The sequence below is a fragment of the Ptychodera flava genome, chromosome 13 (genome assembly GCF_041260155.1).
Source record: "Ptychodera flava strain L36383 chromosome 13, AS_Pfla_20210202, whole genome shotgun sequence".
Taxonomy (NCBI): Eukaryota; Metazoa; Hemichordata; class Enteropneusta; family Ptychoderidae; genus Ptychodera; species Ptychodera flava.
In genome coordinates, this window is record NC_091940.1 from 5537694 (window position 1) to 5555000 (window position 17307).

General features: G+C 37.6%; 2 protein-coding genes across 4 annotated transcripts in view; both read right to left on the reverse strand.

Annotated features, from left to right (window-relative positions):
- Window positions 1-367: 367 nt before the first annotated feature.
- Window positions 368-14953, reverse strand: LOC139147203 (acyloxyacyl hydrolase-like). 3 transcript variants are annotated; one of them, XM_070718196.1, is made up of 19 exons: window positions 14576-14953; window positions 12993-13088; window positions 11798-11858; window positions 11303-11462; window positions 11129-11196; window positions 10466-10526; window positions 10254-10324; window positions 9828-9876; window positions 9259-9402; window positions 9081-9150; window positions 8941-8971; window positions 8500-8582; window positions 8132-8171; window positions 7564-7638; window positions 6804-6879; window positions 4724-4939; window positions 4017-4113; window positions 2024-2100; window positions 368-1819 (listed from the first exon to the last, which is right to left on the reverse strand). In XM_070718196.1, the coding sequence occupies exons 1-19, from the start codon at window positions 14691-14693 to the stop codon at window positions 1691-1693; spliced, it is 1722 nt and encodes a 573-aa protein (XP_070574297.1). In that variant the 5' UTR covers window positions 14694-14953; the 3' UTR covers window positions 368-1690. The 3 variants fall into 3 exon arrangements, with proteins under 3 accessions (XP_070574297.1, XP_070574299.1, XP_070574298.1); XM_070718198.1 differs by having other exon boundaries at window positions 794-1819; window positions 11303-11481; window positions 14576-14655; XM_070718197.1 differs by lacking the exon at window positions 7564-7638 and having other exon boundaries at window positions 796-1819; window positions 14576-14923.
- Window positions 14954-15264: 311 nt separating this feature from the next.
- LOC139147204 (acyloxyacyl hydrolase-like) overlaps window positions 15265-17307 on the reverse strand; it is a 13483-nt gene continuing 11440 nt past the window's right edge. Inside the window, exon 19 of the mRNA XM_070718200.1 lies at window positions 15265-16996. Within this exon, the coding sequence (XP_070574301.1) occupies window positions 16868-16996 (129 nt within the window). The 3' untranslated portion in view covers window positions 15265-16867. The remainder of the gene's footprint in view (window positions 16997-17307) is intronic.

A 17307-nucleotide genomic window follows, 5' to 3' on the forward strand; every position in this document is an offset into this window, starting at 1 on the left:
TTATGAAGGGAAGCATACAAAACCTTCAGACTCAGAGTACAACTGTTATTTGTTGCCCTCCATGTGTTCGTGTGCACCTGCAGAAGGACAAATGGTTAAAACACATAATCTCTGCCGTATTTTACCTTGTCTTGGGCGAGACAAATGGCTTGTGCATTAACTTAGCGTTGATTGCTCCTCAACCAGAAAACAATTTGGTCATTTGCACCTGTCCAAGAGACCACCCGTCATGCTGCCAATGAGTGACCTATTTTGGCATAGCGAAGGTTGTATGACCTTCTTTCGCATTTAACCTACATGACCATGTATAAATGCACGCCTCTGCGTGAATGACTCTATACATCGCAACACAGACACGCTATGCTGACACTGGCGTGGGTTTTGGCCCTTTTTTGTGCGTTTTATAAAGCAAGGACAATGATTTTGTCAAAAACGAATGTCTGATACGCTCTAAGTCACTGTCATTTCTTTACTAGACCTATCTAAATTCTATAGCCTGTTCAGTCACTGTGTTGAAAGATTGTTCTGCTACCTGCCGCAACGCGTCCTATACAATTGTAGACAATACAGGACGCTCTGGTCATGGAAGTGTTGTACCTGTAACAATGACCACTCTCGTTTTTTAAACATTAATTTATAGAATGCTTATCACGTCAGCGTTGCCAATTCTTTGTTTGACATTAGTTCCCACGGTTGTCCGTACTCTGTATAGATGCTCCTTTGCCGCGAAGTACCGCCGACAATGGCGCTCCTTCACACGTTCAAAATAAAATGAGTTGAAGCCCAGACAGTTGTCGTCTAGAAATTGAACACTGCATATTTTATGCGTTCAATGAGCTGTCAAGCTGTTCGAGCTATTTTTAATATCAAAAACGTAGAAAAATGGGAACAAAATGATATGAGAAAAACATCCATGGTACTTGAGCACTTTGTATCAACCCCACAAGTTTGAGTTTTACGTCGACCGAAAACTTTCTAGAAAATGAAACACTCTGTGTCATATAGAAATTCTATGTACAGGAATCCGTCAAAATGAGAATTCAAGTACTTTACCAAATACATCACAGATGAAGTAAACTTGTACGCACGATGTGGATGGCAAACACATCTCACATATGTAGATTGTAGTCAAATGTTGTATAGTTTAATTTGTTTACCCTTCAACGCTGGGACTTACTTCTAACATCACTGTCATTGGCAGAATTTGTACAATGTATTATTAGTTTCATCACATTTCGTGTATGTTTGCGAAAACATTTAGTAAATTGACGAAGTCATGTCTACATTTTGAGAACTGAGCACCAGTACTCTTTGATGTGATACGCCAATTGGCCGCTGTTTGCATTTATCCTGGCCAATCAACACTTTACAAGCCTCTCTTTTTCACTGGTATCGAAATCAGTTGAAACAATTGACTGTCTATAATCAATGTCATCTGGAATATTGTTTCATCTCTAATTGGAAGACTGGCATAGATACACATTAAAAAATCGGAAATTTGTCTTCAATTTCCGAAGAGAAACAGGATAAGGTTAAGGCATTCACCGGCTCTGTACAAAAGCCGATCAAAGGTGCCCAGCTAGTAATACACCACATTCTGAATTTCATATTCCGTTTATGTATAATTCATCATGCTCTGTGAGTTATGTCCACATAAGCCAGCACCATGCTAAATCTAGCCTACGTGGTTCTAATACCCTCCTTGATCGCCGAAAAGCTTTTTTATTTTATCATTATTTGGATTTTCCTTTCCGAGAATTTCGGGCCAAAGTTCTTTGTATCCCTTCCACGTGTACTGACTTGTTAAAACTTGAGAGATCTGTCAGAAGAAAAGAAAACATATGGATAGACAATGACAATTCCTTTATTTTATCTCCTGTCAAAGGAAACGATGTAAAAATGATTAGCTAAATATCAGGAATTTCACAGGTATTATTTTATTGGCCTGTGTTATTTCTGAAAAGTTCGTCACAGTGTTGCTCTTAAAGAAAAAAAACGACAAAAGAAGTTGGTAATGTTTTACCTGACTTGGGTGGAATCCATCGACAGGTTCAATCAGTTGCCATGGTTCCCCGCCTTGTGCAACCCAGTCATCGATAACTGTGTGGAAGGGATAACATATTGTATTTTAAAAAAGCAATGCCTTGGAGAGTATGTCAGTCTGCTAGACATGGGTGTAGAGCCAAAAGCCAAAAATGTATGTTTGTAAGGCCGAAAAATGCATGTTTGTAAGGCCAAAAATCGTATGTTTTGTTCTCCTTTATATTTTTTCAGCTCAGATTCCAACTACCAATATTAAAACAACAAAACACGAATGCCTATACATGCAGCGATAAGTTTAACTCACAGTAAGATGACGACAAGGGGTCAACGGTTCAGAACGATTTATACACTTAGATCTTTACATTTGCTGCCGTACGTAGCGCATATATATTTTCTCCTATTCATTTGCCTTCTGAGCGAAAGCGAAAAAGGTTAACGCAGCTAATCTAGATCGACCCGTGCGAGGACAAAAAACAACAACAAAAAAACAAAAACAAAAAAGAAACAAACAAACAAACAAAGCACACCCAAAACCATCGTTCGTCTTTTGCATATTCTTATACCTGCTAAGCATTAGTATGCTAAGATGAGTACACGTAGGAATTGCAAACTTCATCGGAAATGAAAGTGTCCGTGCGGAAGATTTTCTTTTTTTCGAGTGCGTATTTTTTCATCGCACATTCAATATAAAGCAACGCGACGGAGGGGAAATCGTAAATATCGGTATGCATGAATTTGTAGTGGTCCAGGGAAATAAATTGGGATGCCTTAACTTATACCTGGAGGTTGTCTATTCAATTTGAGACTTAGTAAGGCCGCATTCACAAACTCTTTCGGGTGGGGGGGGGGGGTGGGGAGTTGAGGTGGACTTGAAAACGTTGAGGTTACATCTAAGAGGGGCTTGAAAATAATGTGGTACTGAATGGTGGACTTAAAAATATCACTGATTAGAAGTGGCGTAGTGGGCCACTGAAGTATAAATAGTCGCATAAGTTTTTTGTAGTATTTGTACACCTGAAAAAGGTCAACACAAATCACAGCAACTGCTCCAGCTACTTTGTTTTGTGACGAAAACGTTGCTTGTCAATAGCAGTACAAATGCAGTAAGCTATATGGTCGTCTTCTCTGTAATTGAGATAAAATTCCCGATTTTCACAAAACTAAGCGGGTGATCGTGAAGACTTTATTTTCCGTAAGCTTCAAAATGAGTTAAGCCTACTACAAGTGGTAGGCCAAAAGAATTTCATAAACGTCTGAGAGTTTTTTGTCCCTCTTTACTGCAAATACGCTATATTATTTCCCCATACCTGTCAGAGAAATATACATGACGAATTCATGCAAAAACTATTACCACGCTCAGTAGATAGTTTCATGTCATTTATTTTTCTAGCAGAGGAAAGGAAGTCACCTAGTTTCCATTTTTACTACTGATAAATGTGTTGTTTTCATAATAAAAAGTAACATTTCTTATACCATATTGGAAAAAATTAAATAATTATGTAGCCAACAACTGACTCTACGGACACCGAGAGGTTCAAATTGAAATTTGGCGAGGGGACTTTAAATTACTGGTTGAACATTTTTCGAGGTTGACTGGGTACTTGGAAAAATCATAGAAATATGTCGAATCTCCACACTTATAAGAGGTGTTTGTGAACGCAAGGGGGTATTTTCAACGACAGCTCTTTTTGAGTATTGTGCGTGAAGAGAAATGCTTTCTGTTCGGAGGTGAAAGGACGCAAGAAATTGCAAAAATATGGTGAAAAAGAAATGCTTTATGTTCGGAGGTGAAAGAACGCAAGAAATAAATTGCAAAATTATGATGGAGAGAGAGAGAGAGAGAGAGAGAGAGAGAGAGAGAGAGAGAGAGAGAGAGAGAGAGAGAGAGAGAGAGAGAGAGAGGAGAGAGAGAGAGAGAAGAGAGAGAGAGAGAGAGAGGGGAGCCCTCCCTGAAAAATGATTGACATACTAACCTGTTTGCAAATCAAAGTCCACATATTTTATTTTGAAATTCTTGTAAGATGAAGTGTTCGCTATTTCCTCCAACACTTTGCTAAGATTCACCGCCCTCTGTATTGAATAGATTTTATGCACAAAGAGTTAGTACTACTGAACGAACTTTATTCTAATGCATAGTCTAGTGAGGGAAAGATATTATCACATGTGGGATTTTTTCATACGAAAAAAGCTAAATTGTCAACCACAAATCCTTCATTCACTGTTCGTATACCCACTACATCTTCTTGCTACGGCAACACTTAAAATTTCAGTATTTATTTGTACATTATAAAACCATGGTGATGACAGAGCGGAAAACATGCCATGAAACATTACCAGTAGCTGATCATTTGAACATTAGTAGTCACGTTTAATGCCGGGTTTCACCTACAGAAAGTGAAACAGCACATATTGCTCGCTTCCTTAATTATAAAGACTGAAGAAAATTCGTTGTAAGATTTAGCGGCACACTAAAGACAGGTACTGTATATAACATGTCTGAATGAACTTATGGAAATGATATCGAAGCTGTATAAACAAATCGAATAAAAATGTACCCTGTCAGCAACTTTTTTTTATTCGGATGTTCGGATGAGGTTAAAGGTTAAGATGGCATGGTACTGGGATTTTCCCTGGTACATGCATCGATTTGAAAAGAAGTGAGGAATTTACAGTACCACACCTCTGACGTAATGTCTCGTAGCGTGGCATTAGCAGACATCCATCCGGTACATGGTGCAACTTGTAGACATATCAAGTACTGGTACAGGTCAGAATACGTGACGTCACCACGTAGCTCGCCGATTGGATGGTATCTGTTGTGGAGGTATTTCCACAGAACTCTACCGTCAGCTAAACCAGAGAATACCAGATTGCTACCAGCCGGAAGAACAGTATCCTATAGCAACAGCAAAGAAAAAAAGATCTTGAAACTTACAAGAGACGGAAGGAAACTACTGCTAGCAAATGTATTGATCATAGTATCGATAAAAAGACCTGTAAAAGTGAAATTGATGTAAATTGAAGTCATGTAGAAAGATATTCCGCAGGAAGTGTCAGTGCGTTTTTTTCTGAAAGATATCTGAAAGACGGATGATAGATTTCTCTTGACAAAATATGTCTGTGATCAAAATTAAGTTAATCATCTTTATCTGACTTAACTTTTATAACTGACAAGATCAGAAAACCATGAGTGCATGGAGTCAGGCAAGTAGGACACTATGTTCTACCTGAATAACAATTGCGCTTCATCGTTACCTGCAAAGTGTAAATTCACATTTCCCGTTCCATCAGACCATAAAATTTAACTGACCAAGGAATGGTAAAAATCCACCCTACACAAAGGCTATCGTCAAATTGCTTCGAGTAAGCAAAAAGGGGCGATTTTAACATCATTGCATCACAATATTGAACCATCGAATATTTCCTGACTTAACGCCGGTTGAAAATTTCTGAAAGTCAATTCAGTCTCATGACAAAAACAGTAAAACTTTAGTGTGTTACACTCGACTGCATGTACGATATGTTACAGTCTGCTCAGAATTCTAAAAATGTGACGTATCCATTCTAACTCTTTTTATTGTGATTTGCCATTAATCATTTGATTCCATGAATGTCGGTTCTGTATTGTTTTATAGTGCAGAATACTCTACCTTGATTTACCGAATTCTCGAAACTCGCTGGCGCTTCACTTCACTTGCCCAATTTAAGTCAACCATCTATATGAACTCCCTCACAAGCACATGGTTTCAGCATGAAGCATAAAATTCCATCACGTGTAACGACCTTGCAACTCACTCAATGTAGATGTAAATGTTAAACCCACTGTGACAGTAAAACCTGCTTTTCAGGAGTAGGGTAATGGATTACATTTCACTGAAATTGTTTCAACTATGCATATCCTACCCCATCCCTCCCTACCTCTAAAAACATTTCTCCCTCGCCAGACAAAGACACCATGTCTAATAAATCGTGTAATCGCCCAAACGGAGGTTCTAATCAAACGCCGCCCTTTCACAACAAACGGCCAATTCTGTACACTTCGTTCATTGACTGAATTACACCTGTTTAAAAGGTGCCAGGCTTTCTTGGCTGTCTTGAATCACCACTTGAGAGTGGTTCATTAATGTCTCTTCATGGCGTATACCAAAATTTCACGAAATTTGAAGTCTGATGTTTTAGTAATCAATATTTACAACCCACTGTATCATATTTCTGGTCGAAACTTGTTCAATAATAGGAAATTCTCCGTGAAAGCCTCAATGTAACCTTGGTTTCTTAAGTGGCGCGGCGGTTTTCTTACATGTGATCTCAACCTTGGTGACCATGCACGCGTGGTCATGTTCCAACACGCCTCAGTCACTTACCGATCGTATAGTTATCATGGGACAAATTCGACTACTCTATTCATTTTGAAATGTGAGGAATGCTTTTTTCCAGCTGGCACTGACGTGCCTGCGTACATGCTACCTTGTCCAAATGACCACATTTAAGGCCATTTATTTCTTTTAATGTCTTCGATAATGTGGCTATTTTTTATTGTGATCGCAGCGATTTACCATCCAGCAGACTGGGTAAATGAACACACTTCAGACCTCGGTGAAATTTATAACGTCGAAAGAGCCCGCATTGGTTTACACTATATTCACGTTGTTGATTCAAGCTCTCCAGCTTATTTGCTCTGCCGATAAAGCCCTCAGGTGCAGCAGGATGCAAAATGTCAACGACCCACCTATTTCACAAATAACCTTTGAAATATTTACCAAGTATTTCATGGTGTCGAGAACGCTTGCTCTGTATTCCTCTGGCGTTGTCATGTGAGCGACTGTGTCGGGATGTCTGGAAATAAACGGATATGATGAAGGTTACCATGGAAACAAGTAATGTCTTTTCATCACGGCGTCGGTGCAGTAACCTGTTACAATTTAGGGGTGTTCTGTCTGATAATGTCTTTAAAAGCTCAACAAAGGCAATTACCACGTACGTACTTGTGGGTTCGACTCTTTTGTAACGACACGACTCTAATAGCAATGATCTCTCTCGGTCACGCTTGCCTGGTCCATGTATGTACTCATCGACTTCCATGCTGGGAAGGATGTATTTTCAACAAAACAGTATAACCTATATGTATGTAATCAGTAATTTTGCCATTATGTACGTGTAGTGTGTTTAATTAGTTAACACACCTAGCTCGGAGATGTATCATTTGGTGAAAAATAAACGTCCAATTACATAACCCATAGAATTGTACTTGCGTGTTAATATCTCTCGAAAATCGAAGTCTACACGTTTTGAGATTAGTCCGTGTATATATATATATATAGATAGAGAGAGAGGAGAGAGAGAGAGAGAGAGAGAGAGAGAGAGAGAGGAGAGAGAGAGAGAGAGAGAGAGGAGAGAGAGAGAGAGAGGGAGAGAGAGAGAGAGAGAGAGAGAGAGAGAGAGAGAGAGAGTAACCCTGATATAGGAACAGAAGATGAAGGCCTGGTGTAATTATTGTAGTAATCGAACGAACGCACTTACCCATTGCATACGTCATTTCCAATCAGTGAATACAGAATCAACATTGGATAATCTGAATCTTGATCACGTGACAGACTACAATGAAATTGACAAACGAACAAACAAAGAAGCAGTGGGAAGCCTTACTGGAATATCTATCACGACTATGCGACGTGACTGAATCAGGTCAAAAATATGTATTTACATACATACATACATATATATATATATATATATATATATATATATATATATAGATAGATAGATATATAGATAAATATATATATATAGATAGACATATATAGATAGATAGATATAGATATATATATAGATATAGATATATAGATATATAGATATATATAAGCTTATTGGTACTGATATTCATGTCCGGTACACTTGGACCTTCTGATGGAATCGGAATATCTTAATATCTATCTTATCGATCATTACAATACATTTTGAACGCAGGTTGTTATCTCAACATTTCCTTTTCAACCCTCAAGTTGCAGAACCTGGGAGAAGGTTTTTCTTTCCAATACCAAAGAATGGTTTTACCTTCTAGTTTCAATGACTCTGCAGGATTGCATACCTTTTCACAATTGTCGAGTTCATATTGCTTGCAGAACCACCTGGGGAGTAAAAAGATATTAAATGTAGTCCGATTTCCGCGGCCTTTGACACGGCACATATATTATTTTGATTCGGTACGGTGATTTGCACGGGTCTATTAATGCAGCTTTGAAGGCAAAGTTCAAGATAATTTGTCAAAGAGATTGCCAAGAATTTTAGAAGATCCCGGGCCATGCGGCTACATCTGATGTTCAATGAATTATTTGTAACAATGGTAGCCACTCTAAATATTCCGACTTCATGCTAATACGTGATTTATCATACGGTTTTAAGTTGGATTACTACTTACACCGATGACACAAAATAAACCATGAGACCTGTTCTTACCGTTGACTGCAATATTCTGATAATCACGATGGTTACAGAGATTCCTACTGCGCATCCTGAGATACAGCGAATCGGTGTAGCCACTAAATCAGAAATTGAAACAGTCTGACATTCGTAAAAAATAATTTCAAACGTATCGGTCGATAAAGTTTACATAACCTGCTATAATCTTTGTTGGATAATATCAGAACACATATCTATTTTAAAGAACAGGCAGGCACCGTTAAAATAATCAAGTACGAAACGTGCTTTTTTACTGCCACAGCCTCTGTACACGCATTTTATTCGTACACTGTAACAATAAGTATTCGTAACGTCATCGTCGTCGTCATCACCATCATCATCATGATCACCATGATCATCGTCATGATCATCATCATCATCATCAATTGAGAAAATATTGATTTTGAACTTTTTTAAAGAAATTAAGCCTTTACTTACTTCACTATGGGCCATGATAGATTTTGGAAACCTTGATCACAGAAGAAAGAAAGAAAGAAAGATTGAGGTAAAGTGATGAAGCGCCCTCTCTTAAACTTATAATCAAAGGCTTTTGTTTTTTCAAGTTTATTTGCACCCACCTGTTGTACTTGACATAGAAGGCCAGTCGAGTTCATTCCCAGCGACGAAAGTAACATTTTGGAAGACTTCCTAAGGTGCCGAAAATAATTAAAAAGTTAAGAGATAAAGTGAAGGAATGTTATCTGGAAATAATGGAATGGTTAAATTTGTCTTACTTTAGTTTGCTACACCACTCACCAGACTCATTTTTGTCGGAGTGACCCATTCAGCCGGAATATGGAAATGAGCTCCGGCCGAATCTCCTAATATGGCAACTCCCATTGGTCCAGATTCACCACACAGAGTTTGTTCATAGGGTATTCCGCTAACTGGGTCCACCCCCTGGGAATGAGACGATCAAACATTAGTGAAATACACGAAATAATTAGATGAACTTGCATAACGTTGTAGGAATATTTTCAAATGTTTCGCTAGTGATACCATCTCTAGGAATGACATCATGATTAATCATTTTTGTTACTAGTATATTACTATCTGTCGTGCCTCTCTGTAATATTTTCTTCCGATAATATGTAGAACCTGTCCGACACACTGCTTCATAATGAAAATAATAGACAGTGCAAGAAATGTTCAAGTACACAGCATTTGTTTCAGCGATATAATAATCCCGTTCTACTTCAAGAGAATACGATGAAGAAAGTTTAGATGCAGGGACCCGGACTGCAATTGTTACATTTTTTGTTATTAAGGAAAAGCAGTGCGCCACTACACTGGAGGAACTAACATACAGATCGCCCTCAACTTACATATATGCCGTTGCAGTTTGAATCTTCGTATCGATCCCAGTCAAGTGGTCTGTCAAAAACGAATTTCGATTCGACTTTAGTCCCATTTTTTCAAACATATGTTGCAGTTTGAATAACGCACAGTTCAAAGATGTATTACGTTAAATAATATACTAATCAAAGTTGTTTCATGTTTTGTAAACAATGTATGACAAGCAAATGAGCGGCTTGCAACAATGGTTGCTCTGTTCGCGTTTGTACTCTGACAGTCTCGACAGACGAAGTATGGAAGTGATACACACCAAATCAAATAGAATATTCAAAATTTGCTCTATTTTGACTGCATTTCAATTTCATTATTGTATTACTGTCATATTTTTTATTAAAAGAATTGAAACAGTATGATCTCTGATGGATCTATGGTGAACATGAACCTCCTGGTCTTACTTAGCACCCGGATGTATGCCGGCATGCAAATCATCGCAGTCTTTGCCACGCCAAGATGATCCACGTAAAATCTGTAATGTTAAATATAAAGCACTGAGCAAAGAGGTGTCGAGGACATGAAAAATATACCGTAAAATTGACAACAAAAATAAAAATTTGGAAAAACGTCGAGAGAAGAGAAGCTGAATAACCTAAAAATCATTAAAACTTACATCTATAGTACTGAAACCATCGTCGTCAAGGTCAACAACTGGATCATGGTTAGTTAGCTTTCTACGAGAAGAAAAAAATAATTCCAATCTTTATTCTTTACCGAAAGTTTTTCTCGTACTGGTTTTAAAAGTGTTAAATGCCATTTTTATAAAGAGTTGTAATATAAATGACATAGGTAATTTCAACTTGGCAGGGGGATCTCGGGAAAGATTAAAACCCATCACTTCTGTCGATAGTAGTTAGGACGGGGTGTCCTTAAGCTGAAAAAATGTGCGATATCAACCCATTTACATGAAACAGCAATGATGAATGTTGATGTCGAAGACATAAATGAACGTTATGCTCAATGCAATAGCAGTAAAAGGTTCAGAAAAGTGTGCAAAACTTTCAGCCTGCGTTTAGTTGATACACAAAGATTTCGGGGCTTGAAAATTTATAAATATATCACCACGACATGGACTGGGCCTAGCCATGATTGTGTATATGCCGTATCCATAGCGGAACTTGTGGAAAGTCGAACATTGCTTGTAGTCGATTGTATTGATCCGAAATAATGTTACTTTTACTATAGTGTCACTCCTTTGAAGCAGCTAAGTTTCACGATATTCTCAGAATATTTCAAAATATCTCATAAATTTCAGAATGTAAGTGAAAAAAATTACCCTTCAATGATTTCACAGATCTGTTTCAATCCTGGCAAGACGTCACAGATGTCAGAATTCACGATGTCCTGAAAATATTTAAAATAAGTTGTAGAATTTTGAAGGATTTCTAGTTAAAAAGTAGAAAACAAAGCAAGAAATAACATATTCTGTCAGCAATTAGAAATAATATACCCTTAATCCATGTTTGGCAGCCTGCATCTTACTTCTTTTGATGGACTCCATCAAGCCGCCAGGGGGCGCAGGGTAGAGATGACAAGCTGGATTTGGTGGCTCCGTCTTGCAGAATGTCAAAGCATGACAAATGGCGTCTGGACTTTCACCGTTCGCCAACCTAAATTTTGACAATAAGACTGTTTACATGGTGATAAAAGTAAGTTATCAGAAATGTCTCTAGAAACGTAAATTTTGACAGGGAGATTGACTGAGAATACTTCGAAAACCTTTCCACCTCTACAGTTGTCGTGCAATGAAGTGTACCGGATTTCGATATCTTCGTATTTTAATCCGGATCCCGAATTACTAGTATTTCCACGAACGTGTGACTAGATATTGGAAACTTGGCAGTCGATAAAGTCCACTCTGTGTGTATCTTGTATCTGCTAGATAACATAATTATCTGAAGCTATGTTACTTCATCTGCTTTGTAAAAAGTGTCAGATTACTTACAGATCAATAATAATTGGTCCAGCGATGATGACGAAACTTTTGCACGTGGCTTTGTATTGCTCTGTTCAGTTTTCGGTGTTTTTATCGACAAATGTAGAAAAAAGAAAAATTATATCACTTGCATTTTAATGACCATTTCAGTTAGAATCCCTTTGATAATATTCTAATGTTTTCCATTTACACCACAATACTCGTTTACAATTCTAAAATGTAGACTGCTGAAGGCGATGACCCATTTTTGGTATCTAAGATAAAGATGTGATATTGAGCTCTACCAATCTGAAAACCTGGTCAAAAGTTACAGTAAGCGAGGCCGTACTTAATAGTCATATTATGCATTGACATTACTTTGTTTTTTGTTTATTTATGCATTTACATTACTTTGTTTTTTGTTTAGTTTAAGGGTAATTTCACCTGCTCTTCAAAGTACTGAGAAGTAACTAAAGAGAGGGACTTAAACTCGTAATATCTATGGATTGTCACGCTCAAACTGATAGACTTCAGAAACGGCCGCCGTAACTGTGTCCTTTTTTCGCGACTCAACTTGAATTTGTCTTTGTTAGCTAGATACTTACACTGACATATGACTACAACACTCATCGCACTACATTTACAAAGACGTAACATTAGGGAGCAGTGATCACGATGAGTGGTTTGTTTGTGATCCAAGATTTCGGCATTTTTTTCAGAGTGGATACTAGAGCATGCAACTCATCTCAAGAATTGCAAACTTTTTTACTTTCTAGCTCTGTACATATGTTTTTACAAAAGCGTCAAGGTTGAAAAAGGAGTTGACAATTTCACTCCGCCAAGTTTTTTTTATAACTTTACCTACTTCTCAATCCAAACACCTATTATCGCATCCCTAAGCAGCTGAGATAATTCGGAAAAGTACCAGTTTTCATTAATAAGTTAATTTTAATTTGAAGAAAGGCCAGGGGTGATGAAAACTTATAGTTTTGGAAATGACAGGAATACCTCAAAGTTTCATGTGACGCTTGGAGTAGACAGTCGTTTCAGGGAAAGAAGGTCTACGTAATCAAATCTAGGAGTCGTGAGTGTGAAGAAAGTCTAAAGCGTATTTTTAAGCTTAACGTAGCAGCAGATTAATCAGGCAGCGTTCGAAATTTATCGAGACTTGCATCGACGGCTAATCAACTCACATTGATAAAATTTCACAAAATTTTTCACATACCTGGTAAATACGAGCACAATCTCTGCATTGCTCTATCGATACTTTCCTGGTATACCAATCCTAACTGGTCAATCAGACTCACGATCAGTGTGCATGCTGAAAATAAAATTATATCATACTAGTATATTGATGGTGCAAATACAGCGATCTGATTGGTCGAGACGCGAAAAGAACCGTGGTATATTGGCGATGTACCACGGCTGGCATACGTGCGAGCCGGCTCTCAGCTTGAGCAAAAATCCGTTTATGACGTTCATGCCAGAATTTCAATATACTGTTATGATATAATAGCAATAAATCACACCCAGCGACGGTATACCACTCGATTTTGACCAGTTCACTCCATATATGCACTCGCTATCGCTCGTGCATATATGTCGTGATCTGGTCAAAATCTCGTGGTATACCATCGCTGGGTGTGCTTTATTGCTTAAATATACCATAGTGTTGGAAAAAGTACAACAACATGTCAGTAAAACACCACTACAAAATGAATTTGTCCCACGAAGGAAAGAATACAAATACAATAATATGATAATGATAAGCCAAAGAATATGATTGATATGGAAACATATTTTACATGGATACTTATGATACATTTTAAAGATTTGAGTAACATAATAACAACACTGTATTCTAGTTTTTGAAAAAGCAAAGTGGATGAGATAACTTTCAGACAAGCCTAAAGCATCACGTGGCTCTTCATGTTTTACTTCACCCATAATAAATTTCACATTGCGCACAAAATGATAGGTTGAACGAACTTCATCTCTCTCATCATAATCTTAATACACACACTTGCTCGCTTTTCCGAAAGAGTCTGAGATTGCACGAGTCCCGGCCTGCTTGGCACTCATACTTTGTCAGTGTCACCTATGAAAATCATGATGGACAGTGAATTGCGCCCTCAACGGGATTTTGAAGAGTGCGTAATATATCGTACATTATTATTGTTTACCATATGCTAATCAGCTATGATGATCCAGAACAGACAATTTATTTTTTCCTGACGGTACTAATTACATCTATTGCCTGATGATAAAAAAGCTATGAAAGGAAGACTCAACAACTTTACGTCGACATTATCAATAATATCTGAAACATTAAAATGATTGAGCCGACGAAAAATTTGACCTCCATGATAATAGATAAGGACGATCGAAGGTCGGGACAGAGTTATCAGATGAACTTGTCTCAACTCATGCAACTACTCTGCTTGGGTTGTGTCTTCAAGTTCAAGTTCTGACGCCATGCATACTAACAGGAACATGAAGATTAATATTATGCTATGTTTTCACATTTCAACGAAGCTTATCTCAGAGTCATAATATGTGAATCTAACACCACGCTGAGATCTGATCTCGCTCTGTGAAATTATTTGGTTTCAAGATTTAACTCCCTTCTTTGCTGAAAAGTTATCGAACAACGCAAGAAAGTCAAATACTACTAAGGTAGTCAGGTCTGATTTTGTAAAAACATAATCAGTTTCATATGATTTCTAACTTTGCGTTTCACCTGGTTTCACCTGAAAGTACAGACAGTGCGACTAATCAAATAACAGTCATTCTGATCTATAGCTTTACCTGCACAATCTGTGCCACCGTTTACATCTCCAACTCGGCTGGAACCTCGGCTTGCTCGTGTCGTGACCGTCAGAGGACTTGATAACAGCACAAGGAAAGCAATATACTTGTAGGTCATGCTTTATCGAAACCAGGAAGTTAACGTTTGACACGACAGTTAAATTGAAAGCGATGATCTACGTCCGTACTGGACAGTACCTCACTACTTCTGATATGCTAGATGTGAGTTGGCTCTACAAATTCGTAGTTGTACTTTTGGAACTTGGAATCCAAAGGTTGGATTCTACCGTGTTCCTTCAGTTGACCCAAATTAGTTCTATGACCGGTCGGGGAACTCCCAGAACATGTAGAGCTTTTGTACGTACACTTCCGTCCTTCTCTGGATTGATGATGTCATAAAAATCAGTTTCCTTTTTAGGAGTCATCGAAACTAGTCGTACTTTTGTGTCTAATGAAAAAAGCCAACAATTAGCAGAAACACACCCAAACTTGCATCTTTGTCGAAGATACCTCATTATGTTCTGTAAATAAGAGCCATATTTCAGGTTGAAGTCTCCAGAATCTGCTGGATTGTGTTTTAAAATGTCTGACTATCGCTTTCAACGAGTAGTACAAGCTAACAGTTGCAATGAAAGACTTAATTGAATCTCAGACCAAATATTCAACGCTCAACACAGTGGAAACAACATTTTTAAAGTAAAAAAATTTATTTCAACTCATTTACATTAAAATATTGACAAGCAAAACACTGATTACCAATATTTATAGATTTCAAAATTGCTGTAAATCGTGTTTCAAATATATTTCCTCCCTGTGAGGACTTAATAATTTGCGTAAAGTGACATTATTTGTAACTGTTGGTGATATTTTCATTATTTTTGTTCATAAAATAAAGTATCTTTCTTCTTCCCCGAAAATGTATCGCAATACCGGGTATTAGCCTGTGTTCAATTGTAAATATTGTTCTTGAAAAGTGATCATAATCGGAACTAGAATTCAGGTCATTTTCAACAGTGACGTCATGCATTACAAAATGGTAGGCTGTGTTGATAGGTTGATCATCAGCAACTTGTTTTATGGATTAGTAGCAGATGGATCAAAATGAATGGAAATTACACTAAAAGTTAATCTGAAAGTATTTTGTCAACTGTTAAGATAGAATGCGCCTCGAAAGTGAAAGACTTAAACTTTTGTCGAACTTTCCTCAAGGAATCTTTCAACCATTCTCTTTCAAACTCAAGAATGAAAATAAGGTGTCACCACGCAAATTTTGGTAGGCGTACTAGAGAGAAACAAATTACACAAGATTTACTGATATTTGAAATTCAAAATGGCCGCCATCCTTGTGTTATCTTTATCAGGGAAGGGGGATTTTTCGATTTTCGAAAAACTAAGACGGTAAAAATTTTTCTTACACTAAGAGCTTTAAAATGAATCCCCATAAGTGGTAGATCAAAAAAGGATTGTAAAAGTTTGAGAGTCCGAATATCTGTCCCCGAGGCGCATTCTACCTTAAGCGAACCTTGAATATGTTAATCCACAATCCTCTGAGAGATATGCAGTGGTACATCCTCTATCATTATGGTATACGGATACGTGATTGACTATTATATCTGGGAAATGGTGGTCAAAATGGAACATAACCTGCGATCAATATTTCTACATTTGTTGTTGCAAGCCTTAATTGCTGATTGGACAAAGAAACCATCGAGCGAAAATTGACTGAAAATTATGTAAATTCCGGGAAGAAATACAGGCATGCCTTGCAAAATGGCGAAACAACTTTGTCAAATGTAGTAACGGGAAACGTTACACGTCTCTATAGGGATGGACAAAATACAAGATCTAGTGGCACATCAGTGGGTATATATCCCGTGATACTTTTGACGTGTGCGTGTTCATCTTGTTTAACGTCCATCACGACAGTTAGGTTGACCAAGGAAAGCTGAGATGGAAGTTTTGGTCGCCATGGCGAGCGATGTTCTTTTTCTAGATCAGCAATAATATCAGGAATACCTCCGTTTAGGATATAAGGCCACAAAAATCGACGTTTCTGAGTTTTAAAATTTGTGTTTACCACCTTGTCTATTAATAAACGTAAGAATAAAACGATTAAAGAGGGTTCCTTGCATCAAAATCATTGAATATACCCGTCATTTTCTATCATGTTGAAAAAGGCTTATTGCACTGAGTATAGATTGCATTGCATGTTGCTTAGCAACTGCAGCAGTATAACTGATTTGAAATTAAGGGCATTAAAAATGTTTTGCATCCGTCATCAGAGCACATTCGTTAATAACCTCCTTGGTCGCCGAACAGCTTTCTTATTTTCTCGTTATTTGGGTTTTCTTTGCCGATTATTTCAGGCCACAATTTGTTGGCTTTGTCCCAGATATACCTAGCTGTCAAAACTTGAGACATCTGGAAGTGAATCAGTTGGTGAGAGAGAAAAGAACGAAGGAAAACATCAGAGTCATGCACTCTCACATTTGGAATGAAACAGACACGTCCGATAATTTTGTTCAATTATTTCGAAAGTTCAAGAGTAAAGGCGATGTCTTCAGCAGACTCCAATGCATGCTGTCTAATGACATCAGTATCAGTGATAGCGGTAAATACAAAACTGTTATAAAGTGTACGAACACCCTTATTTCATAGTACATCATTTTCTCCCGAATCCTAGATTACTTGTCGCTTGTACGGTTACAAATCCAAATATAAACAGTTGGATT